Source organism: Thunnus maccoyii, chromosome 11 (assembly GCF_910596095.1).
Source record: "Thunnus maccoyii chromosome 11, fThuMac1.1, whole genome shotgun sequence".
Lineage (NCBI taxonomy): Eukaryota > Metazoa > Chordata > Actinopteri > Scombriformes > Scombridae > Thunnus > Thunnus maccoyii.
In genome coordinates this window covers 31,583,196-31,610,678 of record NC_056543.1, presented here as the reverse complement: position 1 = coordinate 31,610,678, position 27,483 = coordinate 31,583,196, and the positions used below count along the sequence as shown (strand labels likewise).

Here is a 27,483-nt window from a genome sequence, read left to right as displayed (position 1 = left end):
AAATATGCCCATAAAAATCTTCTGTATCATATATAAATGGAAAATTCATTCATATTAGGACATTATAATTGTGAGTCAAACAAGTGTTACTCTCCAGTGAAGACGGGCAAAGATGATGTAATCATGACACGTACGACAGTGTCTGGACCGCTAGTGAATTTCGTTCGTACATGTGGTTCTTGCATGACGCCTTATGGGTTTTTCATTTCAGACAGACAAAATCAGCTTCTCATTTCTAACTGATGACTGTCACTTTTGCTGGCTGAAATAAAAACTGCTAACAGCTCCAGCTCCACGAGTTGGTTGAAAACACTGTCTTCAACTGACCTCTCAATGTTACTAGCTGACTCATTTTAAAACAAGAATCCCGTAAAAGGGCTCTTAAGTATGCACTTTGTGGCTACATAAATGATACCGCGTGCTAACAGGTTTAGAGCTAACCAACTGATTAAATACTCGTTCCTATTTTCAAATAGTATGTTTCACTTTTACTGTTTGAAGAGAAAAGGCTTTTAGGATGAGGATTAGCTTATGTGTTATGCAAATGTGAGGCTATTTCAGGTAACAGGTTGCTGAAGTGTAAACTCTGATAGCATCAAGGACCAGCTGACACACAGTGGGAAAATACTACACTGTGCATGTGCTAGTCATAAACAGGGCTTTTTTTATGTAATCTGTGAGCCCATAAACAGTTAGTTTATGATATCATCCATACTCTACACTTTGTGTTTTTAGTTTTGGAAAGGCTCAAAAAAAAGACACCATCAGCAAAACTCTGAAAATGCTGCTTATCACAGCCCACTGCAGGCTTGCTGGGCCTAGTTACGCTGCAAAGCTATGATTGGACAATCGCTGAAAAAACTTTGGACCTGAGGAACCATGAGGAGAGAAGTGTAATGGAGCCGGACTTGATTCTCTTGAGTCTCTTTATGACAACAAAACATGTCTAAGACAACTAGTTAAAACAGGAGCAGAGCTTTGTACATGAATGTGTACTGTGTAGACGTCCACGCGTGGTCTGCAACTTTACCTGTAAAGTGATATAGAATATCTGATCAAGTATCAGGTATCTGGTCATAAACCAAAGTATTTGTAACATTAAAATTTTGACCTGATGGTGACACAAGAGGAAAAGTCAGTGGATCATCAAAGTCATTAGGATTCATCCTGAGGGAACCAAGAATTTTGAGAGTAAAATCGCAGCATGTCTCAGTACACTTCACATAACACATGATTATAACAACATACAATGTATAAAACAAAAAATATAGCTTTTTTGCTTACATAAATCTGTAAATAAGGAAGGACATCTGTAGTAATTTTGTGCCAATCTTTCTACTAAATGATAAGTTATGTCACAGGATAAATGAGAACTTCGGCCTGCTGGTGACACTGAAGGAAAAGTCAGGGGATCACCCAAGTTATTATTATTCATCCTCTAAGCACCATGAATGTCTGCTCTATATTTCATGGCAATCCACCCAGTAGTTGTTGAGATATTTCAGTCTGGACCAAAGTGTTGGACTGACTGACTGACCAACCATCCCTAGAGCTGTACAACAAACATGGTGAAATATACAAACATTTTCTTTTTCCAGCTTCTTATGGGATGTTTTTGTTTTTCTATGTTTTGTATAATTGGACTGTTGAATTAGGCTGGTTCCAAACCTCTGAATCACTGCCCACATCTCAGATTTTTTCAGAAATTCAAATAGGTCACAACCACAGCTTCTTTGTCGACTAAAAATGTCATTGACGTGATGGATAATGGCCACAATAACCTCCCTCTCAAAGAAAAAAATGGCTAACATGAACAAGATGTCAGACTGAATAATGAGGACATGCATTCCAATTATCAGGCTGATGTTGGTCAGACAAAAGAAGCTAGTTGAAGATGTCACCTTGAGCTCTGGGGGAACTTGTGATGGGCGTGTGTTACTATTTTCTGACATTATATAGACTAAACAGTTTATCAGAAAAGAAATCCATAAGGAAAATAGTCATTAGCTGCAGCTGGACAAGATATGATATCATCATCAGCTTCACTCATGATTCTACCTTCCTTCGGTCTGATCAAGAGAATGATGTATGAGTAATCTTTATTTACCTGTCTGTGTCCACAGCCAACCATCTTCAATCCAGTAACAAGAAAACTGAATCCTGGTGAGTCATTTTCTTCTCCTCTCTTTGTTCAGTAAATAAAGTTCCAGCTGGTTGGTAACCTGGTTTCTCCTCTCTCTATCCTGTGTATGTGTGTAAATATTTCTGTGTTTGCGAATGCATGTTTGTGTGTGTGTGTGTGTGTGTGTGTGTGTGTGTGTGTGTGTTTGTGTGTGTTTGTATGTGTGTGTGTGTGTGTGTGTGTGTGTGTGTGTGTGTGTGTGTGTGTGTGTGTGTGTGTGTGTGTGTGTGTGTGTGTGTAGTTTTGGTCTTGCAGCAGATCAGAAAAGGAGTCAATATAAAGAAAGAGGAAGAAGTATGAACTCCACAGGATCTGGGAAGAGCAGCACCGTGTCCAGGTCAGTTTACCTCGTCAGTCACACTCATGGAGTAAAGCAGTGATAACAGGTGGAGAGGAGTGGAGACACTGCGGGCTGTTAATAACTTCAAACCAATGAGATGTGAGACACAACAGAGATCTTGTTTGTACCTGATCAGATGTAAAAATCTAACCAGAGGTGATCTTTTGGCTTTAAGAACAAGTACAGGTTTATTGAATAATATGAACAGGCATGGAGCAGTGGTTTCCTAACCAAGGGATCCCAAGATACATATGATTGGTTGAAAGATGATCAAGGGTATGAGAAATTAAAAATTATAATTCAGTTACACAAAATTCACATTTTTTCTAATAGCTTTATTCTTGTGAAATACTAGATGAACTCACTTCTTCGGGTTCCTAAAAATCCCTCAGTCTGAGCAGGAAAGTCATTCTTTCCTTAAATTACTAATAACTCATGTCCACACTCAGGCCATAGCATATAATGAGGGGTCATAAAAAGAGCTAGACAGACGGGTCTGACCAACCAGCATTAGTTCATTTCAGGCGTATGAACTCAGTATCAGTGTATACAGTATGTCGTCGAATAAGTAACAATTCTTTTCAGCTCCATTACAATTCTTTAAAAGAAAAAAACGAAACTGAAACTAATTTAAGAGATCCTTATCAATGGTATTTGTTTATATTTATCATTTTTTTAAGTATATGATACTATTAGAACCACTAACGTAAAGGATGTAAGACCTATGTATATAAAGATGTAATGATATAAAGATGTTAACATAGTTTATTAGAACCATTGTGATTGGTTTCTGGCCAAAAGTTTTTGTTTTCATTTCAGTAGCTAACTGAAGCCACTTACCTAAACAGTAAAGGCGTGAACCAGGCTACGCCCCAAGCTCCACACCTAAACCCGCCCATAGCTCTGCCCAGTGACATCTAACTGGTTTGAATAATAATAACAGCTCACAGTGTCACTGCTCTGTCTGAATTTGTGGGTGTAAACTTTTCAAGATTTCCATCATTGAAACAGGTGTTGTCAATAAAGTAAATACTTGCTCTCTGTGAGCATCAGTAGTTTTATTGTTGAACTGACTGGGAGGCTAATTTACTGGTGGTGGGTGGGCTGGGAAAGGTGATGAGGTCAAAGCAGGGAAGCGTGGCTGATGGCGCCAGGGTTTGGGCAGTGCTCCAGCAGTTGGAGACGAGTGGTGTTTTGTGTGTAATGAGTTCTGCATCATGGATAATGGCTGATGCATCATGGGTAATCCATCCACTACTATTTGCTGACATGAGGATTGAGAGACTCCGGTGCTGCATTCAGTGTGACAACGTTTTGCAGCAGATTGAAGGATTTTTCAGCTTGATGGATGTGTCAGGTGAAAACCAGGCAACTCATGGTAAAAGGCCAACAGAGCAGAGATGCATAGAAACACCACAGAGTTCCAGCCTAAGATTCATGGAGCCACTTTAACAATTCTGAATTCCCCCACTGCCACAGTAACAGCTTGTGACACTAGTCTGTTATGCAGGACCTTCACCGAATTCACCGTATTTTGGCGGCACTGAATGCAAACCTGGGTATACTTCATCAAACAGTCCCTCCAGGAATCTGTTAACGTGTGATCGCAAGAGTTACCACATATTCAACCAGTCCCTGCAATGAGTGCAATCTTGCAATTTTTTCCAAATCCCCACAAAAAATAGCCCAAGGCAGAATACTTTCCAATTTTACCACTCACCACAGTTATCTGCATAAAATAACTGGAATTTATCCTCTCAGGCACCACTTTACCCCAAGGCTATGTGTCACTATAGCCAAGTTTCTCCAATACACCATTTAATACTTAAAAAGAACAATTTGATTGTTAGCATGTAGCTTGTTGGCAGCATTACATGATATGACAGGATGCGCTAAGGTTATCTTATAGCCTCACTTTTTGAGAAAAAGTTATATTGTCGAGTCACCTCGCTAGCTATCTGCGGGGTATTGGCTATAAACAGGACATACCTGAAATCCTAAAAGATCTCTAAACCTTTCTTTCTTCTCACTGGTACCTATTATATACCATGGTATGTATAACCAGAAATTATAAGCAATTTCTTTAAATAGTCTATTTTTTTACAACAGAAATTTTTAAATATTACTACAACTGAAGGCTGTTTTTTTGAAAAGCCATTGATAATTGGACCACAATTTGTCATTTTGGGCCATAATAATCACAGAACAGCTTGACGAGATCCTGGAGGGACTGATCATCTGCTCCTGATAAGGTTTCTTCAGGTCTCCACCTGCTCTAGGTGGAGCTGGTGAGGGGCAGAGCATTGTGGCAATCTCCAGGGAGGCTGAGCCATCGCACTTATTAAGTACCTCACTAACCAAATAATGAACTAAAGACCTCACTAACAGACTAACTCACTAACCGTAAGCTGTGTGAAAGACATACTAACTGGCTGTCTGTGTCTTCATAGTGTTTCAGAGGTGTCGGAGCAGTCTGAGGAGCACCCAGAGGAGAACCTTACCCTGCGGTTAGACCGACTAACTAACCAGCAGACTAACTCACCAGCTAACTGACCGACTGACTGACTTGCTAACTGACTGACTTCCTGTGTGTTTGACCACAGTGTGTCAGAGCTGCTGGACCTGTATGAGGAGGACCCAGAGGAGATCCTCTTAAATCTTGGTTTCGGTAGAGAAGAACCCGACCTGGCTTCAAAGGTTCCCTCGAGGTTCTTCAACAACTCCTCCACAGCACGAGGCATTGACATCAAGGTACTGACAACAGCAGCGTGATAACATTGGAACTCCACATGAAATTTGGCGTGTTTTTAAAAGGCTTTTGACGTATACTAGCTGTTGATAATGTTATTGTTCACTTTCCATTTTCGTCTTCTGACAAAAATGTTACTCTGTGCCATTACTTACATCTATCATCAGTTTGTCAAGTCATATTACCACCTTTTCTGATGAATTAGTATATATTTTCCAGTAAAAAAATCATCATTAGAAGAGTTCTCCTGGGGTTTTTACATGGAGTCAAACTGGCTGGTTTAACTATGCTACAGTAATGTTACCTTACCTCATCCAAATCAACTAAACATAGAACTGAGCTGTACTAACTTTTAGTTTTGTTTTTCCCATCAACAGCAACATATGAATGCAGTGCAATACAAAACAAAGGTTGTCTCTATTTAATTTCTATGAGATGTTAACAGTGTGCTTATGAATGCATTGTAGCCAGCAGTGTATGATGTGCATGAAAACACCTGCACATATTGTTTTTTTGTTTAAAATCCCACACAGCTGTGCTGTTTTGTCATATATTAACTCTTCAGAAAAGTAGCAATTTTATCACATTTACAGTGTGGACAAGCACATCCAAAGCACTGTATCTTTACTACTATTTGTTTCTGTATGGTGCATCTGGTGTGTACTATGAGCATAATTTGATGCATGTCAAATGATGTGACGCTTTGATATACTATCAGTGTGTGTTGCACTAAGATGATGGAGTTTTATGATAAGAGTTGTGTTCGCAGGGTTTGTGCCACTGTTATGTTCTTTTGACTCCTTCTAAGTTACCCACAGCAGCTTTCATTTGAACCACAGAAAAAACTGAACAAGATATAACACTTCCCTCTGTTAGAGTGCACCAGAATGCTTCATTTACAAGTTAAATCTGTAAAACTATTCTTACAGTGGGTAGGTGCCCCCAGAACCTCCTGCAGGGCATCAGTTTCAGAACTGATACTGTTTAATAATGACATCACTTCCTGTGGTTCACCTGCAGGTCTACCTGGGAGCGCAGATGCAGCGGATGGAGCTGGAGAACCCTAACTACGCTCTGACCAGTATGTCCCTTTATACTGTACTACAGTATCCCTGTATGTGGCTGCTCTGTTCTCTACATCCTCAACACACAAACACCTCAGTACTGCAGGTGGCAGCTTGTTAGACCATGTTAGTGAGAGAGAAAGCTCAGAGGTTCACGTCCTCAAACTGCAACAGAGGAAGTGAAGCTCAGAGACTGTGTTGTGTGTGTGTGTGTGTGTGTGTGTGTGTGTGTGTGTGTGTGTGTGTGTGTGTGTGTGTGTGTGTGTGTGTGTGTGTGTGTGTGTGTGTGTGCGTGTGCGTGCGTGTGCGTGTGTGTGTGTCCTGTTCCCAGTATTATTGTGGTGTTTTGTGGGGTGCCTCAGCTCTTTTAGCTGTTCTGCCAACTGCCTGGACAACACAGCCAGCAAGGACAAAGATCTGTTTGTCCTAGACGCATGCACGCACACACAAATGCACACACACACATACACGCACACACACACACACACATACACACGGCTGATTCTCTTCTTCTTGACAGTTTAACTGTCTTGGTGCTGTAAAAAAAAAAAAAAAAGCTTAACCAAAGATCCTCTATGTGTAGGAAGATGAATCACTCCATAGCCTGAAAACATGTCAGGTCTGCAAAAGTTTGACTTTACACCTCCACGCCTGTTTGACCAGTTTGTTTGAAGTAAATGAGAAAAATAAAATGATTTAAATTTCTTTTCAGTCTATTGGTCAGTGGAGGCATTAACCTGGATGTTGAATTCTAAAACAAACAACGTAATGCAATGCATTATGGGTGCAGAGAGCAGGCTGGCTGCTCATAAATACATAATGTGTCCATCTGCTTTTCTCAAGATGAAAGGCCTAATATTCTTGTTCTCTGCAGATAACAATTAAATGAGTCACAAGCTGTTTGGTAGCACGTACACTGAAGCTCAATGAACTGAGTCAGGAGGAGAAAAGAAAGCCAACGTTTAGTGGAACCACAGTGTGACGGGCAGAAATCCAACTCATGATGACAAGAAAACTAGTGAACGAGAACACATTAAAAGGCCCGCTGTGAGAACGTGGAAGAGCTAATGAGAAGCTTGTTCACTGTCAGAATGCTCTGTCTTCCAATTTTTGAGAGAAATATAAAGTTAGTAGCATGATTAATGTTGAATTAATGTTGAATTAACGTTCTTAAATTGCCACATTACATCAGAGTACAGTACCAGCACTGTGTGTTGCTGTTGGAAAAGGAGAAAAAATGTCTTGTATGAATGTTCTGAGGCTACGAAGTATGACGTTCTCCTATCAGTCCAATGAATGAGCTACCTGTCAGTCCATATGACACCATGCTTACTTATTGGTTCGTTTGTAAAAGTCCACAATTCAAGGTAAAACTGTCTTGAGTTGTACAATGATATAAACATCTGCATCTTGTCACTTCCTTATGTATCAAGGAAAATCCCTGCATTCAGTTGCAGTTTCGATTTTGGACTCATACACACAAAAAGTGATGCAACTGTGTGAAAAATGAAAAAAGAGAGATTGAGAAAGATGTTCAAACACCGCCTACTTTCTCAACTCCACACACCTGGCCAGTCACTGAGTGAAGTGGGCATGATTGTCAGTTTTGGAAAGAGTGTAGTGGAACCTGATGTAGTAAATGTCTGGTTTAAAACTAATGAAAGATGAAGTTTTTTAAAATTTTGTAGATCACCTTATATCTGATTAAGGGTAATTGTATATATTTTGTGGTCTGACTAACTGTTGCCCTACTGTCGAAGCAGTCATTAAAGTGGACCAAGTTACACAGAAGCATCTGTCCCTGTGCTTTTACTGAACCTACAGCCAGAAAGAAGTAGTTTTAATTCAGAAACTATAAAGTTTACAGTTAACACCAATAGTAATCAGTGTAACACTAACTAGTAACTAACTTTATGAAAAGTTGCAGTGTCTCAGATCAGGTCTGGATCTGTATTTTAGTGTGAACTGCTCCTTTAACAGCCTCTGGTCTCTCTGTGGTTCCTGGAAGCTTTCTTCTTTTCCAGAACATTCTCATACTCCTCCATCGGTTCCCCAGATCCGGGACACGTGTGTGTGTTGTTGTTTGTTATGTAAGCTCTGTTCTCACCAACAGAAAGAATCTCTTGGGATGGAGGGAGAGAAAAAAAAAGGAGTACGTGTCGTTTTCTCTTATTCCTCACTTCCTGTTTTAGGATCCTCCGAATGAGCATTAGTGCAGAGTCAGCAGTCAGCAGGAAACACACAGCATAACTATCATCACACATGTCTGCTGTAATAAGAGGTTCATGTTCTGTAGTCGTGTGCAGATGTGACTGAAATAACCCAACTGTATGACTGACTGGTTTGTAACTCGGACACAATCATTTTTTTACTATCTGTTTTTACTTGAAGGCTATCTTTTATTTGTAGCTTCTTTCACAATCTTTTAGCTCGTTTTAAAGCTGAAAAAGGCAAAAAAAAAATGCAATGCTGTGAATGACTCCTTTCACATTACAGAGAGTTACTGGATACATTATTAAAATAGAAAATACTGATCGAAGCCGACTGATTTTTCCTGTTTTTTTAAGAGAGTGAAAAAGTCTGGTAATAATTTCTTGTCCATTATTCATTCTTTCACATAAACACATAACATAAACACATTTTTGATTCGGACCCATTAACTTTGTTTGTTTAAGAATTGATGTTGGTCATGCTGTGATAATGTAAAATCCTCCTGCCAGTTAGTTGGCCGTGTATTATTTATTAGTGCAGCTTTAATGATTGATTTCTTTCAGATTCATTTATATGTTCTTCTTAGTTTCATTCCAGCGTCCTTTGCTTTTATTAGAATCACTCAAGTTAATTTTCATTTTTAAGCTTCTGCTAGATTATTTTTAGTCACCTTGAAAGGGAAGTTCAAAAGTCTCAAGTTTCTGTAATGTGATGTATTTCCCAGTGAAATGGAATATGTGGGTGAGGTATAGTGATGAGAGCATAGATTATAAAAATAAATCCTGTAGCCACTGTGACGTCACCCGTTGGTTTGTGGACTCACTTTTTGAAGCCTCGAGTTTGCATTTTGATTGTCCCCATATTCGCGCTAACCCTAACACTAGCAGCTAGTTACTAGCTTGCTTAGCATGGTTCATTTACAGTCTATGGTTAACAGTGATAATGCTAATGCTAATTTAGTGAAAAATAGGCTTAAAATCATTAAAACAAAATGTACTTACAGGAAAAACTGAACATCCAACACCTTAGAGGGTCCTGTAGTACAACCAAATAATGAACAAGACTTCTTTAAACGACCAAAATGTTCCAATTAACTTTCATGAACTGAAAACACACTGAAATAGCGACAGCGACGCCTATACTCTGTGAACCTGGGGTTATGCCATGGTTACGTTGCCTAACCAACGTTATCACTGTGGTAGCAACTTGTCAATCAACACATAGCCATGCCCTTAAGCATAGCCTGACGGAGGTTTGAGAGCGGTTGTCACAGCTGTCAATCATGATGTCAGACCCCTGTCTATATTGTCAAATAACTAATTAAAAACAAACTTACAAGGAAAATGAGCACTTGGGCAAACATCAGCATGATAAGAACTACCTGAAATGACAGAAACCATCTTTGAGAAAAATTTATTGGACATGTACTTTGAGTTCTTAGTTTGGCTCATGTCCCATCCACTAACATGGAGGGGGCGGGACTTATGACCTATACTGCAGCCAGCCACCAGGGGGGCGATCGAGATGTTTTGGCTTCACTTCTGGGGAGTTGTCATGACATCCATCTTTATATACAGTTTGTGTTTCAGACCCAGAGCTACCCGCTTAAATCAAATCCTTCACATTTGATTGGATCGCTCCATAGTGGGTGTGACTTAGTGGATACAGTGTGATATAGGGAGATATATGGAAGAAATATCAGATAATGAAGAGGACACAGTTCAGTGCCAAAAAGACAAACATCATTTTAAATAATCAGAACTCAATTGTAAAACGGCTCACATAGCTGGTAGTGGTCAGGTGGCAGTAAACATGCTAGCAGATTAGCTTGCCAGCGGTAATGCTAGCTCAGCTCCCTCTGTCAGTCATGTGACCCTTATCTTGTATGTTGTAGTGATAAGTCAAGAGTCTCCTTGTGAAATGTGGAGCTTTAGAGAACTTTTGGTCTTCATCTGCACCTCCTTCACCTATGCTGTTAGACGTTTTTGCTAACTGACATCTCAACACATGTATCCTTCTCTGACATCACTTTGCTACCTACTGCACTCAAAAACTCGAAGTACTAACTGCAGTTTTATATGATGGGTGGGAGTGGCTAATTGCTAATATTTAGTTATATTTAAAGAAAAGACAGGAAGGGGTTTTGATATAAAAACACTTTGGCAAATGGCATATACCAAGAAATAATTGAAAAATGAACAAGCAACAAAGGATAAGAACTTGGAAAATGTATTTTTTTATTTTACTGCGTTTTTAAGTTTATTTTTAGTGAGCTTGTTTTAGAGATTGTTTATTGTGTGTGGCTTAGTTGCACGTCTGTAGCTGTGTTGTTTTGGGCAAAAAACCTTCTCCATGTCTCCTGTCTGTGTGTCTGTCTGTCAAAAATGTCAAAAAATAACCTTGTCAAAAGAGTGCTAGTGGACTTTTTTATTCATGTCTGAGTTCATCAGGGTTTATAGTACATAGTTGACTGTAGTATTGAAGCACTGTAACAGTAGTCACAGGAGTTTTCTCTCACCCAGAGAGGAAGTTGCAGTGTTTCAGCTTAAATGAAAGAAATGAAAATCACCAAAATTGGAGTTTGGAGACCAACTGCCAACTATGAACTTCTTCAACCTCATCAAGTCTGTTTTTTAAGAATTAGAGGTCAAGATGGAGGTGAGAGAATAAGAGAGTGCAGGCATGTGCGGTATTTCAGGTGATGACATCAGAGAGAGGTGTTTATAGAGCAATGGACAGAAGACAGATGTCTGTGTTTCATAATAGACTGACAAGTATTTAGACAGTGAGGGATGGAGGGGTGGAGGAACGAGTACGGAAGGAAGGAGAGTATGCAAGTCATCATCCTGTTAGAGACAAGACTGACAGCTTGACTTACACAACCACAGAAGAAGGAAGGAGGGAGGAGTGACTCTGACATCTGTGTTCACTCCCAACATGAAGCTTTGTGCTTTTTTAGTCTTTTACTGCAAATTTGAAGCTGATGAAGCTTCATCAGTTTCAAATCATAAGTTTTTTTTCAAGAATGAATGGTTATTTCATCACTGTAGTGCAGTAATCTGCCTGTGTCCGAAATCACTCTCTTATGCTTCCTACTTCTTATACTTCCTATATAATAAACATTCAGTAGTTTATTCTATAGTGAGCTGTAAGTTGAGATGGATACGACTTCTTCATCTTCATAAGGCTGAAGAAGATACCTAATGAGTTTTTAAGATGGATCTTTTTAGGGGGAGCGTGTTATTAAAAAAAACAAGCACCAAGAAACATCCAACCAGCTACAACATAGCTACATCCATTAAAAATAGCCAGATAATGGTGAAGATGTAGAAGAGCTTGACAAGGTTGTTGTTAACTGTTGTTAACAAAAAAAAAATGTTAACTGATCGTAGCAGCAGTTACCACAGCTTCTACTAATTAGAGCAACTAAGAAATGGACTAGCATGAAGACGATGTTAGGCTGAATAAATGAAATGAAATGGGAATTCATTCTGATTATCTGGTGAGTGTTCTGCTTCATTTCATGCTGTAATCAGGTTGTTTGGTTTGTAGACATGGGTCATAGCAACAGTTGCGTTGTGATGGTGTGTTCAGACACAACACAAAGCAAAGTTTGACCGCTGAACGGTTTCTGTTTATTTGCCCCAAACAGCCAAACCAACTGTAGATTAGCTGTAAGCTAGCTAGCAACAGACACCCCAACCATGTCTGTTGAAGTGTGTCTGTGTGAACTGAACTCAGAACTCACCAGAAACTCTGGTGAGTTCTTTCCCTCCAGTCTCTCTCCTTTTTCCTCTCGTCTCTGTAGCTTTATGAAGCAGATCCAAAAAACATTTTCAACTCCATTCAGTTTGCACTGCTCCGGGCCAATTCTGACTTTATATGTCTGTCTGAACACACAGTGAGACTTCGGTCCTAAGTGTCTGACACAGTCAAAATATTGACACAGGCTGTCTTGCCTCTCCAAAACTCTAAATTGGTCGTTGCTGAATGTGTCTCACAGTGCAGTCTAAGACACGACTGTCACCTTCATCACCAAGTGTATCAGGGCCTTTACCCAGAGTCCAATGAGAGGAGGGAAAATAGTTTCATCTCTCATCTCTGTGCATCCAGTACAGAGATATGTCCAGTATGTAGTTAGCTTAGCTTAGCAACATGACTGGAAGCAGGGGGAAACTTGCTATCCTAGCTCCATCAAATCAGAAAAAAACATTCCAATAGGCTGTTGTCCATGGTTTTGGTCTCTTCTAGAGTCCAGGTCCTGGCTGGAAACTGCTTTTGCTGTTGCGTCAGATCAGTTTGAATTTTAATGAAGCATCTTTCATTTTCATTAGTGTTAACAACTTCATATTTTCTGTCTCAATTCTTCCTCTGTTTTGTCTCTGTGAAGCACTTTGTAACTGTTGTTTTGTCTCTGTGTGTTTCTCTCAGGTCGTTTCCGTCAGATCGAGGTTTTAACTACAGTAGCTAATGAGTTCTTCCAGCTCTACAGTCAGGTTTCTGGTCAGCCTGTCCAGCGCATCAGCTCCAGGGACCAAGGTAACTATGGCAACCACACTAAGTCCACAGACAGATGAAGTTTGAGGACAGTTTTTCTTGAGTTTCATGTCTCTATTAAAGAATGGTCGATTTTACAAGAAGCAAAGAGCCATGGCAGAGTCTGACACTGATTATTCACTGTTATATAGCAAAATAAAACACACAGCAGTGGAGGACGTATGATAAATCTGGACTGCATTTAGTAAATGATAACTGGCTCAGTTAACTGAGAAATCATCAAACTAATAAAAACAAGTACAACAGACAAAACTTTAAAAGAAAAATCAGCTCTTTGCTTTAAACATTGGATAACTTAACTGAAGAGGAGTGCTGACTTAATCCATAATGAATTTTTTCAGCTATGGTTAGATTTAGTCTTTGTCCGGAGACCAAAGGTCCATTTGAATTTTAGTCACTTCACTTTTGGGACTTAGGTCATCTTTATTTATTGTAGTAAGTTATAAAACAATGAAAACTCATTTTAGTCTTGTCTTAGTCAAAGAAAATCAATAATATTCTAGTCTAGTTTTAGTCAAGATCAAGTTTGAGCATTTTAGTCCAACTTAAAGCAAATTGCTTCCAGTTTAAAATCCACTGAATTGTTTTTATCTGACTGAACGAAAAAAAGTTTCTGTAATTTTATCAATGAAAATGTATAGAAATTGCAGTTTGTTAAAGAACTAAGCACTACGTTTGAATGATATTTTTTGTTCTCATCTGTCTGTCTCTTTTCTCCCTTAGGTGGAGAAAAGGTTGAAGGAGTCAGTGAGGAGCCGCCTCCTGGTCTGAAGAGGAGCAGCTCGGCGCTGAATGCTGCCAAACTCCTCAAGAAAACCCTCAGCAGACACAACCTGCTCATGGCCTCCCCTGAGTCACCTGAAGCACACACATTGCACCAGGAGACACAGCTGAACGGACACGCCCACTCTGATCACGCTCTCAACAACGGTCACACACACAACGGTCCAGAACAGGACGGTGGCAGTACCGACCCTGACCACCAGAAACATAGTCGCAAGAAAGACAGCTGTTCTCTGGCCACGGTTAACGAGGAAACTAGCGGGGATGGAGAAACAGATCGGCTGACGGACGACAGGTATTCATGGACAGACAGTTCACTTTAGCTTGTTAATATTTAAACCAGTTGTGGAAAAAAGCACCAATACAACAATCTGAAAATACTTTGTTATGAGTTTAAGTCCTGCCTTTAAACTCCTACTTAAAGTACAGCAGTATCAGAAAAATGTGTCAAAAGTAAAAGTACCCATTGTGCAGTAAAATGTTCCCTGTGACATATATTATTATATATAGAAATAACTCCTGCTACACAAATGTGTATTTAATTGGGGACTTTTCTTTTAACCTTGTTTTTTTAGTAAAATACTGGATCATGCTGGAGCCTCATAAAATATTTAGAGGAAACCATCTGTGAAGTTCCGAGGGGAAATTACTATTATGTGGAACTATTAACAACTCATAGACGTTTGAAACATGTGATCAAGTAGACACTGCGTTTTTTGTAAGGAGTCACAAGCCAAACAGGTTGGAAACACCTGGTGTATATAACAATGCATTGTATTTTACGTGTAATGTTTTTTGTATAAAATCTTAATTTGTAAAGTAACTATTAACTAGCTAGCTGTCAAATAAATGTAGTGGATCAGTACCTTAAATCTAAGTACAATACCTGGGTGCATGTTACTTTCCGCCACTGTCACTGTTTGTTTTGTTTGTTGCTGACTAACACCTCACCTCCCAACAGTCCTGAACAGAGCAGCACCGGAACTGCAGCCAATGGAGCGCAACAAACACAGTCAGCTGACCTCCAGTCAACCAATCAGAGAACAGAGAAGGGAACCCAGGTGATCAGAGAGGAGAAGAACCTGACTTCAACTCCGGAGAAAGCTCCTTCCACTCTGCTCCCGCCCAAACTGACCCAGCTGCGCACAGAAAATGCAGACTCTTTCGACATGGAGGAGGTACGTATTTGGTTTATAAAACCATTTTGCAATCCCACATCAACAAAGTGATTCATTTTAGGTGTTGTCAAGCAGCTGTGGGTGAGTTCAAAGTGCTCTTAAATGAAATTTGAAGGTGGCACAACTTTAACAAGTCAGTGCAAAACCGAGGCGAAGACCTGTCTGAGCATTCTGCATGATGGAGTGAAAGCCAAAGCCAGTCAGTGTTAGGATTCACACCAGGTACCGGAAAGACAAAAACATCCGTCAGTCACTCAGTCCTTTCACCACACATGCCTAAAACAGTTGGCATTATGAGATACACGTCATCAGACCACATAAAGGCTTTAAAGCAATTAAATACTGTTTGTAAGAACTGTTTGGTTTTACTCTAATGCACCTTTAGGATGATTCTACCTGCTAAGTAGGCTGATGAAGTTCTGCTGCTGCAGGAGAACAAGCCTGTTGACCCAGTGTATCAGTATATATAAGTGCTGTGGTCTGATAGACTGACCTTAGTGTAAGGTCTCAGCTTTGTCTTTGAGTGAAGATACTGAACCTCAGCAGCTCGTTGTTTCTTTCTTTTAAAATTCAGTCTGAATTTTGTTGTTCAGATTCAGAGTAACGAAGATGAGGCTCTGCCACCCAGAATCTCCAGAAACAATGGTGAGTTCCCATTTACCTCTGATTGCAACTTTTTCAACCTTTGACTCTGAACTTAATTTAACCTTTGACTTTGATTCAGAAGCTTCTGTACTATTTTTCAGAAATAATCCAAACTGATCATGTTAAAGGAATAGTTTGACAATTTGTGAAATATGTTTATGTCCTTTCATGCCGAGAGTCAGATTAATACCACTCTCTTAACTGTCCATTAAACATCAAGCTGGAGCCTAGCAGCAGGTTAGCTTAGCATAAAGCCTGGCTCTGTCTGAAGGTAACAAAGTCCATCTGCACCTCTAAAGCTCACTAATTAACATGTTATATCTTGTTGGTTTAATCTGTACAGAAACCGAAGTGTTACAGTGAAGTTGTGGTTTTACAGGGAGTTATGTGCACAGTGACATCCTGGAGTCTTTTCGTCACTGTGAGGTTGATAGGCAACCTGCAGAGACTCATAGCCCTTTTCCACACACATGTGCTGGCTTGGTTTGACTCGGTTTGACTCAGTGCATCAGCCCAGCGCAGCACGGATTTGCAACCACTACAACAGGGTGACCTTATTGAAGGTGTGTCATTAACTGATGACGCATTTGTCTTGAGTCTGTAGTGCTGTTTACTCAAGCCTCATGTATAAAAAGAACTGAATACAGCATCAGAGGTGGGGCCCTGTTCATTCTTATGAAAGTTGCTCAGTGGTGCATGAAGCCAAAAAACAATTTCCGCATTGCTTCTGCATCTGTGCGGCCCATAGAGTAAGCGCAGTAGTGACTTTTGCCAGCCGAGTTGGCTACATCCGGTTTAGTTTAATTTGAATGGGGATTAAACAGTTCAATCGTGCGGTTCTTCTAGGCTTTTGAAATGTGATCAGACCAAATGGATCAAATTCTGATAGTGAGACAAGTCATTTCATGGGGGTAGTGACGCTCAAAAAAATGTATCCAACGATTTACAGACATCTCTTTCACAATGTAAGTCTATGGCAAAAAGTCTTTTTGGGCCAGTGTGCATCATGTGATGTTGTAATTACACGCTTTGGCCACTATGTCAAATTTGCTTCATTTGCTTCAGCTCTCTTTATACATCCATGGATTTTAACCATGGATGTATTATAAGAGCTGGATACTGGACTAAAACTGGCACCCATTCAGTCCTATAGGAATTGCTCGGCTGGTGCATACACCAAAAAAAGTTTCTAGCTTCTGGGTTTGCTTCCGTGTTTTGCAGCTTTAGTGTGTGTAGTGTTTTAAAAGTCTTATAAAATGCAGTCTTGTGACTGACAGAGAGGAAAGAATGAGAATACTCATTAAGCAATGGATTTCTCTCTGTGTAACAAAGTCAGTGGTAGAAGAAGTATTTTTAAAAAAAAGTAAAAAGTATGAGCCTTCTGTTACAACAGAGTTAGACTGGTCTGCTTCAAATACACAGCTCCTTCAACAGCCCTTCGTTCAAACCTTTTGAACGTGTTTTAGTTCAGTCAATAATATCAGTAATTCATTTGTTGCAGGAGAAAAACTCTGCTGTGAATATTTTGTAATGGGATCAATCCACAAATCTATTCAGTATGTTTTGTAAGATTTAAGAGTATACATTTTTGCTGTCCTGTTTCACCACCTGTTTCTGTACAATAAGAACACGTCTCTGTGTCTCCATTCACTCTGATCCCAGCTAGAACATACTGACCTATTGCTATAGGCTCAGTATAAATGATTCTACTCTGCCACCTGTTGGACAGACGTAGTACTGCAGAAATAATAATAATAATGTTTCATTGTCTCTGTCTCTCTCAGACCTGTTGAGGACAGTCAGTCAGCAGTCAGACAGCAGTGGTTTTGCTGAGGAGCCCTCCGCTGAATCCAGCTACCTTAAGGTCTGTTTGTGTGTTTTGTTAGAAGTCTGTCCCACCTGTGATTCAGTTAATGTTGCCACTTTTGACCTTAAAATTATGTGAACTGACTCATATGATTCCAGTCAGAGCCCTCTGGCACCAGACACAAACATCCCTGCAGATTAATCACAAGTGAACTGAAATAAAATGATTTCATGGTGTGTAATGAAAGCTTGCAACACAGTCTGGAACAGATAGCTACAGTTCAGATGATCTCTCCCTGCAGAAGTTCATCTTATTTTACTAAATCACTAATTGGTTTTAACTTCTGCTCAGTTTGAATTTACTTTATAGTTAAGTGATGGTTCATTTATTGATAAAATTGTTGACTAATTACTAGTTACTTTTCAGAGTCAGATTTTAAATGAAAACATGTAATAAGCTTATTAAATACGATGCATTGTTAAATCAGTGGATCCCAATATTTTTGTCTCGTGACCCTTTGCAAAAAAGCAGTGTCGCTTGTCATGTTTCAGATGTGTATGAGCTATTGGTGCAAAGAGAGATGTCACCTTTAAACTTCTTAGATAGTTTCATTTAAATAACTGATTTTCAAAGTACTATCCAATATTCCACAGAGAAGCAACAATTATAGAATTTCAAAAAATATATACATAATTCTGTGCAGTAGTCTTCTTTAGTACCTCATTAATCATTTTACAAGCTCCCAGATTTATCTTGTGATTCTTTGAAGTGGCGCAGGTAGGTTTGGAGCCACTGGAGTAAACTACATTAACTGTATATCAAGTAATAAAAACTAGCTCCACCTCAAACAGCTATAACAGTAAAATGTTGCTTACACATTGATGCATCAGTACTGACAATATAATAATGTCATATTTGATAAAATATCAGTCACAGTAGACATTCAACAAAACAAGTACTTTTACCTTTGACACATTGAATACATTTTGCTAATATTTCTGTTCTTTTACTCAAGTAGGAGTTTTAATGCAGGACTTTTACTTGCAATTAAGTATTTTGCACTAATATATTTGAACTTTTACTTAATGTACGTACTTCTTCCACCTTTGGTAAAATTGACTAATTCATTCATTCATTCATTCATTGTAATCAGGTGCAGGAGAGTAGCGACAGCTGTGACAGCGAGACCACTGTGACATCACACCCTTCACAAGATGTGGCCACGCCCCTTGCGCTGGACCAACCAGCGTTTGATCTGCTACACAGCAGAGAGGAGGAGGCAGAGCCTAGTGGTACCGCTGAGGCTGATGGGAGGAGTAGTTCCAGGGAAGAAGACAAGCATGAAAGGAGCTCAGAGCAGGTTCCACAGTACACAGCCCACCAGCTCCCCAGGAACAGAGCAACGGGAGTGCAGCAGGATGAGAACCGGGATGAGGGGCTGGATGAGACTGGGGACCAGATTGACCCAGAACCGGAACCAGAACTAGAGCTTCCCCGGAGTCTGTCTGCTTCAGAACAAGAACCAGAACTCACTCAAAACCAGACCGAGACCACTGCAGACACAGTAGCACCCACTGAGGGAGTGGGTGCTGAGGACAAGGCCCAAGTGGAGCATGTGCGCTTGGATGATTCATATTGTCCCCCTACTCCATCCTCTCCAGTCATGGGTGCTCTGAACCGAGCCAAAAAGAACCAGCTGAGCCAGCACCCCCAGCCCAGTGAGACGTCCCAAATCCCGGGTAGAGGACGAGGAAGAGGTGGTATCCCCCTGCAGAGATCCTCCTCCTTGCCCTCCTCACTTCTGTCGCCCGCCAGGGTAGTGTCCTCTGTCAGGATCCAGTTTGGGCGAGGCCAGGCATCTTGCACCCAGCCCAGGTACTCCTTCAGATACACCCAAGAGACCAGAGGAGATGCAGAGGAGGAGGAGGAAAAGGAGGAAGGACAAACCAATTGTCGCTCTACTCAGAACATAAACCATGCCTCCTCTTCTGGCTCTAACAACAAACCACCAAGACTCCCCACCGAATCTCCCGTCCCACCCAAACCAATCCCAAGCTACCTGATGCAGTCATCACATTCTCTGCAGAGTCCCAGTCCTCCTCCTGATTGGTCACCAAGAGGCCAAGCCCTTTCCTGGAGCACCCAGAGCGTTCCTGATCTCTCCTCCAGTCAGCAGCAGCTTGGCCAGTTCCAACACAACATGAGTTCCAACCAAAACCAGCAAAGTTGGAATTCAGGACAGATGATGTTCCCTTATCCTACCCCTACTCCTACCCCTAACCCTACAGCTCAGTACTTAAATCCAAGCCCCAGTCCCAGCCCCAGCATTAACCCAAACCCATACCCCTTCACCCTGAACCCTCCTCCACAGTACCCCTCCCCTCTGCATCCGTATGCCAGTCTTCCTAACCTCCTTCATCACAACCACCCCTCCCTGAACCATCATTCTAGTCTCACCAGTCTCCACCAACCTACAACTCCTCCAATCCCCCAGCACGGCAGCCTCTCCAACTTGCACCAGCCCTCTTCCACAGCTCCTCATCACATCAGTCTGGGCAACCTGCATCCAGGAAGTCCTATAATGCACCACCAGGGCTTCAGTTACCCATACAGTCATCAGTTGCCTTACCTCACTCCTCACAGCCCACAGTTTGCCACACCCTATCTTGGTTACCATGGGTATAACATGAACCCACACCTGGCATTTCCTCACCCTGTCACACAGTTGACCCCAGAACACAGCCTCCACCGGGAACACACTCCTCCTACCCCGGGCTTCCTCCCAGGCCAGGCCTCAGCCCTCGGCCCAGGTCACAGCCTTCACCCAGGTCTTGCTCCTTCTGCTGCTCCAGGTCCAGGCCCCAGCCATGGCCTGTCAAGTACTGAGATGCAGCTGAGGAGAGTTCTGCATGACATCAGAGGAACGGTTCAGAGTTTGAGCCAGGTTAGTCCTTTTCAGTCCTAGTCTTGTTGTTGCTCTAGCTGTAGTCTGTTGTGGTTGTAGTCCTACTCTCTCTAAATGAAAACTAGAACAACTTTGATTATGTTTTCACAGCTGTTGCCATCAGTTGTATCATTTATGACAATAAAGCACTCACAAAGTAATTGCTTAGATCTTAGAACAAGGTGACATCACTGAAAATAGGTTGAATGGGACAACAAACAGGAGCAGTCGGGTTGTAAACAAGCTGACTGGTTTGTCAAATTAGGTACCACTGTATTTAGAGGTACAACAGAAAGTGAGCACACTAGTAACATCGCTAATAATCTCTCATTGCACTGGAAAATTGTGAGTGCGCACAACTATGGCAGGTACTGTAGGTCAATGAAGTCCAGCCTAAAAGGAAATATTGGACATTTTGGGAAATACACTTATTCAGGGCTAATAGTTTCCTGTAGTCTCAGCTGGTTGCCTGGCAATTGGTCTGGATCAATAAATAGTTTGGCACATAACCCCACATAAATCAGTGATTTGACTTTTTTTTACACTTCTGTTTTTTGCAGATTAAACAAATGAGATATAATGTTAATTGGTGAATTTTAGAGTTGCAGATAGGTGAATTGTGTTTGCAAGATGTTTCCAGTCTTTGTGCTAAGTTAAGTTTGTCGGTTACTGGTGATGGCTTAATATTTAACATACAGATATGAGAATGGTATCAATCTTCTCATCTAACTATTTTCAAGAAAGTGAATAAGCATATACCCCAGTATGTCAAACTTTTCCTTTAAGCTGTAGTGGATATTTCGACAGTTTGGGTTGTTATTTTACTGTTTGCCTTCTGTATGATTGTCTGACTGCTCATGTTTGTTGCCCTGGTTTAGTCCAGGTCAGCTCAAGCTTATCCATTCTTGTCGTGACATCACTGTCCTCTCCATCTAGAGCCGAGCCGACACTCCAGACGTGTTCAGTGAGCGCAGAGCACCTCTGCCCAGCCACCCGGTACTGTCATCCCGCATCACTTCTTTATTTTCCATCAGCTGCTGGTCACTTCTTCACTGTGTAACATTCTGTAATCACAGTAGTGAAGTTGGTGTAAAGTTTTTACTTAACTTGCATGACACAAAAACAAAATCACAAGTTCCCTTTGAAGGCAGAATATATTACGCAAATATAGTGTTATAGCTGTATGCAGATATAATTATTGACATACTGTACTAGCATTGCATTACCTAAAATATATATACACTGTTAGTTAGTTTGCAGTACAATGTATTCCATCAAGGAAGCAGGAGAGTGGACTGCTGTTATCATCATCTCTAAAGTATCTTTCTTTTTGTCTCTCTGTCCCTCTCTTGCTCTTTTCTCAGTCTTTGGCAGAGTTTCAACAGAAGAGGCGGAGTCTGAACTTGTTCCGCAGTCAGATGATGGACCTAGAGCTGTCAATCATCCGACAGCAGGCTCTGGTCTACAAACACCTGAGTCCTGCTGACAGGTGACTCATACACACAAACAGATATGTGCCCCACAGTAATCTAGATTATGATAAGTGATATTAGGATACAAAGTGAACCTGCTGTGTGTGTGTGTGTGTGTGTGTAGGCTGGAGATGGAGCAGCTTCAATCTCTGAGGTCAGCAGTCAGAGAGGAACTGCAGGAGCTGGAACAACAGTTGGAAGACAGACTGATGGAACACACACCACACAGGGTATATATGCAAATACACATGCACACTCCCTCACACACACTACAGGGAGCTTAAATGGTTGAAGGTCTGTGAAAATACCTGGGACAAGATGGAATGAGTCTAGGACTTCATCATTCTGTCCCTAGTCTTATATGTTGTGTTTTAAAATATATTAGAGTGTTGTCGAGAAACCATAACCTACATACACATACAACTCATACTATACACACAACTCAAAATATAATTACACAACACAGGGTATATACACATAAAACACACATTATAAAAAAGCAAAACACACAGCATACATATGCATGCATTTGACTGGTCAGGAGCCATTTCTGCAGTAGATTTTTGAAAGCTTTTTGAGACATTTTATGTGATTTGGAGCTAAACAGATAAACATGATGTGATGTAGTAATGTTGTAAGTCCTGCTCTCTTCCTCAGGGTCTCCATAGGGACAGCAGTATTGACAGTCTGTCCACTGCCTCTGCACTGAGAGCCATGGAGCCGGTCAGCGTGCACACACACACACACACACACACACAAACATACAAACAGTACAAGTCAAAAGTTTGGACACACCTTCCCATTCACTTGAATGACAAAGTGTTTTCAAACTTTTGACTGGTACTATACACACACACACACACACACATTTGTTATACAACGCTAATAATGCTAGAGTTTCTTAGTGTACGATCTTTTCCTGCCTGTCCAGGTGTCAGACCTCCTCAGAGAGCAGCTCTTCCTCCAGTCAGAGCTCAGCTATGACGGCAACGCTCCCTCCACCAACCCTTCCTCCCGGTCCTCCAGTCCAGTCAGAGGAGAAGGAGGCTGCGAGCAGAGACAAGGCGTGTACCGGGCATCAATCAACATAACCCCTGTCCTCCCTCCTCGACCCAACACACTCACTGAGGAAGAGGAGGAGGAGGAGGAGGAAGGAGGGAGGGATGGTGGTGGTGGTGGAGGAGGGGGAGGAGGAGAAGTACCAGAGGAGGAGGGAGCAGCAGGAGAAGTCAGAGTGGACAACCTGCAGCAGCTCATCAGAGAGGTAACAGTTTGTCAGCAGTTTTATCTCCCAGTAAAAATACTGGTACATTTACTACATATGACATATGTTATTACCTACTGACCTATGTACATATGTCAGTGCTTAATGTTTTATGTGTGTAAATGGGAAAACATTTACAAATACAGTCAATGTCATGGCACAGATAGCACTGGTAAAATGACTGGTTGTTAAGTCTAGGGGATTAGATTATTATTCAGTGTTAGTGTTGCAGGTGTGGTGGGTCTAACTCTTTTTTTGTGGACAAAGACAACACTCCATAGGACTGTCTGTCAGCACAGACATGGCAACAGCATAACCAACATGCAATTGTGGAGAAACAAAGCATTCACAGGGCCTGTCTTATGTGCCTGTGTTACACCATGAGTCACTAAATGCCCCACACTCACCAAATTGGTCAAAACTGTTCACTCTAGTGTTGCAAGCTACACCACAGCTCTACCACTAAATGTTTTATAGCAGCCTGGTGTCATTTGTGTGTAATGGCAACATATCTGTCCTGCTGCTGTCAGACGATGCAGGGATTTATTGCAAGTTCTGTGACGACCATTCTCAGGGATCCTTTGAATGAACTGTTTGCTCCTCTCCTCCCACCTGTGCACCGTTCACTCTGCACCGGGCACCAAAATACCACACACACAGGCAAAGCAAATTTCTGTCTGAGCGCTGCTTGTGCTGGTTGTTGTACTGCCATGAAAATAAAGCCCAGTATGTTCACTGTTGCAGAGTGTGCAAACTCAATATTTCAACATATTGACGCTCATAAGAATACATTAGCACTTTAGGAAACATTGCAAAATTATTAGTGATTATTATTGATCATAATTACATAATAACAAAAGCAAGAACATACACAGTACTACACAGGCAACAATCCAGGTGATCAAAGAAATTTAAGAGCTGTTCAATGTGAGGAGTGTGTAATATTAGCAAAGAGGAAGTAAAGCAACAATATACTTTTAAGTTTTTGTTAAGTTTCAGAGAAATGTCAAACACAGTCCAATATCTCATAAAATTCCTACCACCAGAGGACTGCAGACCATAAAAATGTGACAAGACATTGTATATTCCAAAAGGCATAAACCACAGCATTTCCCACAATGCAGCTGTTTAAACAGGACATGAGTGACAACTGCAGTGTGTTAATGTTCCATCAGCAGCTGTTTGATCAGAGATCTTTCTGTTGTTTTCCAGATTCGAGAGAGCGTGGCGCAGGAGGTCCGACGGGAGATCTACAGCGAGCTGATGGCTGCAGTGTCACCACGGCGATCACCCCTACCGGCTAGACAACACCCCTTGTAGTCACGGCAACACCTTCAGCCTTAGTAACCACAGCCTGAACAGCACTACTGTCTGTCTGTATCACTGTATAGCACAGTAACACTGTCTGTGTGGAACACTATGTGTCTGTAACACTGTATGTCTGTAACACTGATGATGAACTGAACACATCACCTGCATGTTATTAACCCCAACCACCCCATCTGTGGCCCTGCCCTGCTGTTTCCATGTCTGGTTGGTTCTACTGAGGCATTGTGATGCATGCTGGGAATACCAGTCTGGACCAGGATATCCCCATGAACCATCAGCGATGTGTTGTCTTTTTCTCACGTCCATTTCTTATTTCTAACCTGTTGTGATCAAAAGCCAGGCCTTAAACTACTACCACTGCCAGTAATACCACTAGTACTGCTAACAGTACTACTGCCAGTACCACCACTACAAATTGATCAGGGTTAAATGTAGTCAGTAGTGACTGTTCAGTACTACAGCAGCTCCGTCCACAGCTGCGAGCCACCACTGTTAAAGGGTTGGTTCACCCACATTACAAAAACTTCCTCTCTTGTTGCTGGTATTATTTATCCTGGTTTTGAGATATCCATCACTGATTCTCTCCCTCCACCTCAATACAACGGTGAACAATCACATTTAATTTGTGGTGTTCACAGCATTGAAAACATCGCACAAAAAATGCAGCAAACACTAGATGTAAGTGAGGAAATGTCTTTTGGTAATTTGGCTTAACTGACCCTTTAACATGTTATCAGAACAACAGATAAGGGACCAACTTCCTTATAAAAGACTATAAATACCGTAGCTATCTTTTAACTATGCACTCATGCCTTTTAGTAAGGAATTACATTCCTTAATCCTTAAGAAGAGCAGAATCAGCAGAGGGTCAAACTGAGTTTTTTTACTCCTCAAAGTTACTCATTCCATGCACATTTCACCTTTCTGTAAAAATGTTCATAGAGGGTTTTAAGGTATACAATTATGGGATTATGATCCTGCAACTGTCTACATTCCTTCATCATCATCATCATTGTCATCATCATTGTCATTGTGCTCCTCTTCCTCTTACCTTCTCCACAGTAGAATCTGTCACTTTCTGTGATTTCTTTCATGTGACATTGCCCCTTGCTGGTCAGTTGATCTGCCAAAGAAAGTCATGACTGTACATATTTAGCTCATAATTAACTTTTTATTTTCAAGTGAGAAGTTAAAAGCCCCAGTCTGACACACAGGTGTTATCAGTTATTTTAGCCAATGAGCTAAAATAACAAAAGTCCATTATTAAGATCTGTAACAGCTGCAGAGAGACCCCAGGTGAACTGTACGGTATGGAGTCCTATAGACAGGATGGGGAGAACCCCACTAATGTAAGAAATGTTTTAATAGATTTTTTTTCACAACATTTCACATTTTATTTATTCATTTAACTGTAAGTATATTTTCGGTAAGTTTTATTCTCTACATTATGACCTAAATGTTTCAAAGCCTGAGGTGCAGAATACTAAATCCCATTAAGTCTATTTTGTTTTGTAGTCAAATGTGAAGATAATTAGCCTAAATGTGTAGTTATACAATGGAAACTTCCATGCATGGAATCTATCTCCCAAATTCTCAGAAACATTGCTGAAGACATTTTTGTGTCTTCAATGGTAGTTATATCCTGTGAATGAGGTAGGACACCATGGTGAGCCAACACCACTACTGTACAGCTGTTCATTTTCCTTAAATCAATGGTGCTATATACAGGCATGTACACGACACTTTGTTTGAATCAGTGGACATTAACAGATCCTTTTATAGCAGACATTTTGACTTGTCAAAGCAGGAAAAGCACAAGTTTAAATAACAACATTAACAATGGTCTCCAGTCCATTAATTGTCCCAGTAAGCCATGTCAGTGAGTGAGCCTGGAACTGACTCACCTAAATGCAATGCAGCCATCATTAACGTTATTATTTACACCTGTACTTTACTGCTTTGACAAGTCAAAATGTCTGCTGTGAAAATGGTCTAATGCTAGTTAAGGCTTATCTGGGCCTTAACCTAACCCATTATGGAAGTTCATGAAAATTTAAGCTAAAATAAATGAGCAACGAGCCTTAACTTAATAAATGCTGTTTTAATTTAAAACACTGATATTTTGGGAAATCCTCTTGAAATGTCACTTTGACATCACATCTCCCACTTGGTGAAAACAACTACAGAAGTGTCAAAATGTTGCCAAAATGACTGCAAAGCCACCATTGCTGGCAGTAATACAATGCATTCAGCTCATCTAAAAGCAGCTGTACACTATGTTGTTAATGAACCGCTCCAAATACTTAACACTGCTAAAGCTATTTAAAGTATGTGACTATAATGCTAGCAGTGAACACTCCCAAATAGGAATAACATGAGGTTTTCCAAACCTTCCTGTTCTGCTAACACTGTTTGAATTTAGCATTAACTATTTTACCCAGAAGCAGTTGATAGGTAGGGCCTCCAAAGCTGTCTCATTTACATGTTCACATTCAAAATTCAACCGTAATACATTGTGAAATAGGTGTTGCTGGAAGCTTTATGTGTAGGCTTCTTGTTGGACTAGCTGGCAAACTCACCTGTAACATGCTAGCTAAGCGGGAAAATGTTAGCGCTAGCCAACCATAGCAGCCCATCAAGGTAGTTGGCTTGCTAATGTGGTCACTATACAGACAAAAAGATAATACAGTTACAGTTTCAGGGGTGTATTTGTATAATTGACTCCTGTGTGATGACTGACCATGCTGCATCTGTTTTGTGGAGCCGTTTATACTTCAGGAGGGCAGGGTTATATAAAACTGGAAGGCGGTACATAGCTAATATGACAGCTTCCTCACTTTTGGACTCTTGATCTTTCAAAGTCCAGCACTGTCAAGACTCTTTACGATGGCACAAATTCACATGTCACAGTTTGAGGTGAAGCAAAAAAATCTGTCCGGCTAGTCGATTGACAGAAAA

The 27,483-nt window shown here is 40.8% G+C and overlaps 1 protein-coding gene across 4 annotated transcripts in view; it reads left to right on the top strand.

The window, feature by feature from the left end:
- Positions 1 to 25,583, top strand: part of itprid2 (ITPR interacting domain containing 2) — a 47,910-nt gene extending 22,327 nt beyond the window's left edge. Inside the window, exons 7-24 of one of the 4 annotated variants that reach the window (XM_042426229.1) lie at positions 2,124 to 2,163; positions 2,424 to 2,519; positions 4,973 to 5,029; positions 5,126 to 5,273; positions 5,649 to 5,681; positions 6,292 to 6,352; positions 12,978 to 13,085; positions 13,827 to 14,181; positions 14,848 to 15,064; positions 15,658 to 15,709; positions 17,494 to 17,573; positions 18,670 to 20,460; positions 21,397 to 21,456; positions 21,825 to 21,949; positions 22,057 to 22,162; positions 22,590 to 22,655; positions 22,864 to 23,196; positions 24,409 to 25,583. In XM_042426229.1, coding sequence (XP_042282163.1) covers positions 2,124 to 2,163; positions 2,424 to 2,519; positions 4,973 to 5,029; positions 5,126 to 5,273; positions 5,649 to 5,681; positions 6,292 to 6,352; positions 12,978 to 13,085; positions 13,827 to 14,181; positions 14,848 to 15,064; positions 15,658 to 15,709; positions 17,494 to 17,573; positions 18,670 to 20,460; positions 21,397 to 21,456; positions 21,825 to 21,949; positions 22,057 to 22,162; positions 22,590 to 22,655; positions 22,864 to 23,196; positions 24,409 to 24,516 — 3,836 coding nt within the window. In that variant the 3' untranslated portion in view covers positions 24,517 to 25,583. The remainder of the gene's footprint in view (positions 1 to 2,123; positions 2,164 to 2,423; positions 2,520 to 4,972; positions 5,030 to 5,125; positions 5,274 to 5,648; positions 5,682 to 6,291; positions 6,353 to 12,977; positions 13,086 to 13,826; positions 14,182 to 14,847; positions 15,065 to 15,657; positions 15,710 to 17,493; positions 17,574 to 18,669; positions 20,461 to 21,396; positions 21,457 to 21,824; positions 21,950 to 22,056; positions 22,163 to 22,589; positions 22,656 to 22,863; positions 23,197 to 24,408) is intronic. The other 3 variants (XM_042426231.1, XM_042426230.1, XM_042426232.1) reach the window with 3 other exon arrangements.
- Positions 25,584 to 27,483: the final 1,900 nt, after the last annotated feature.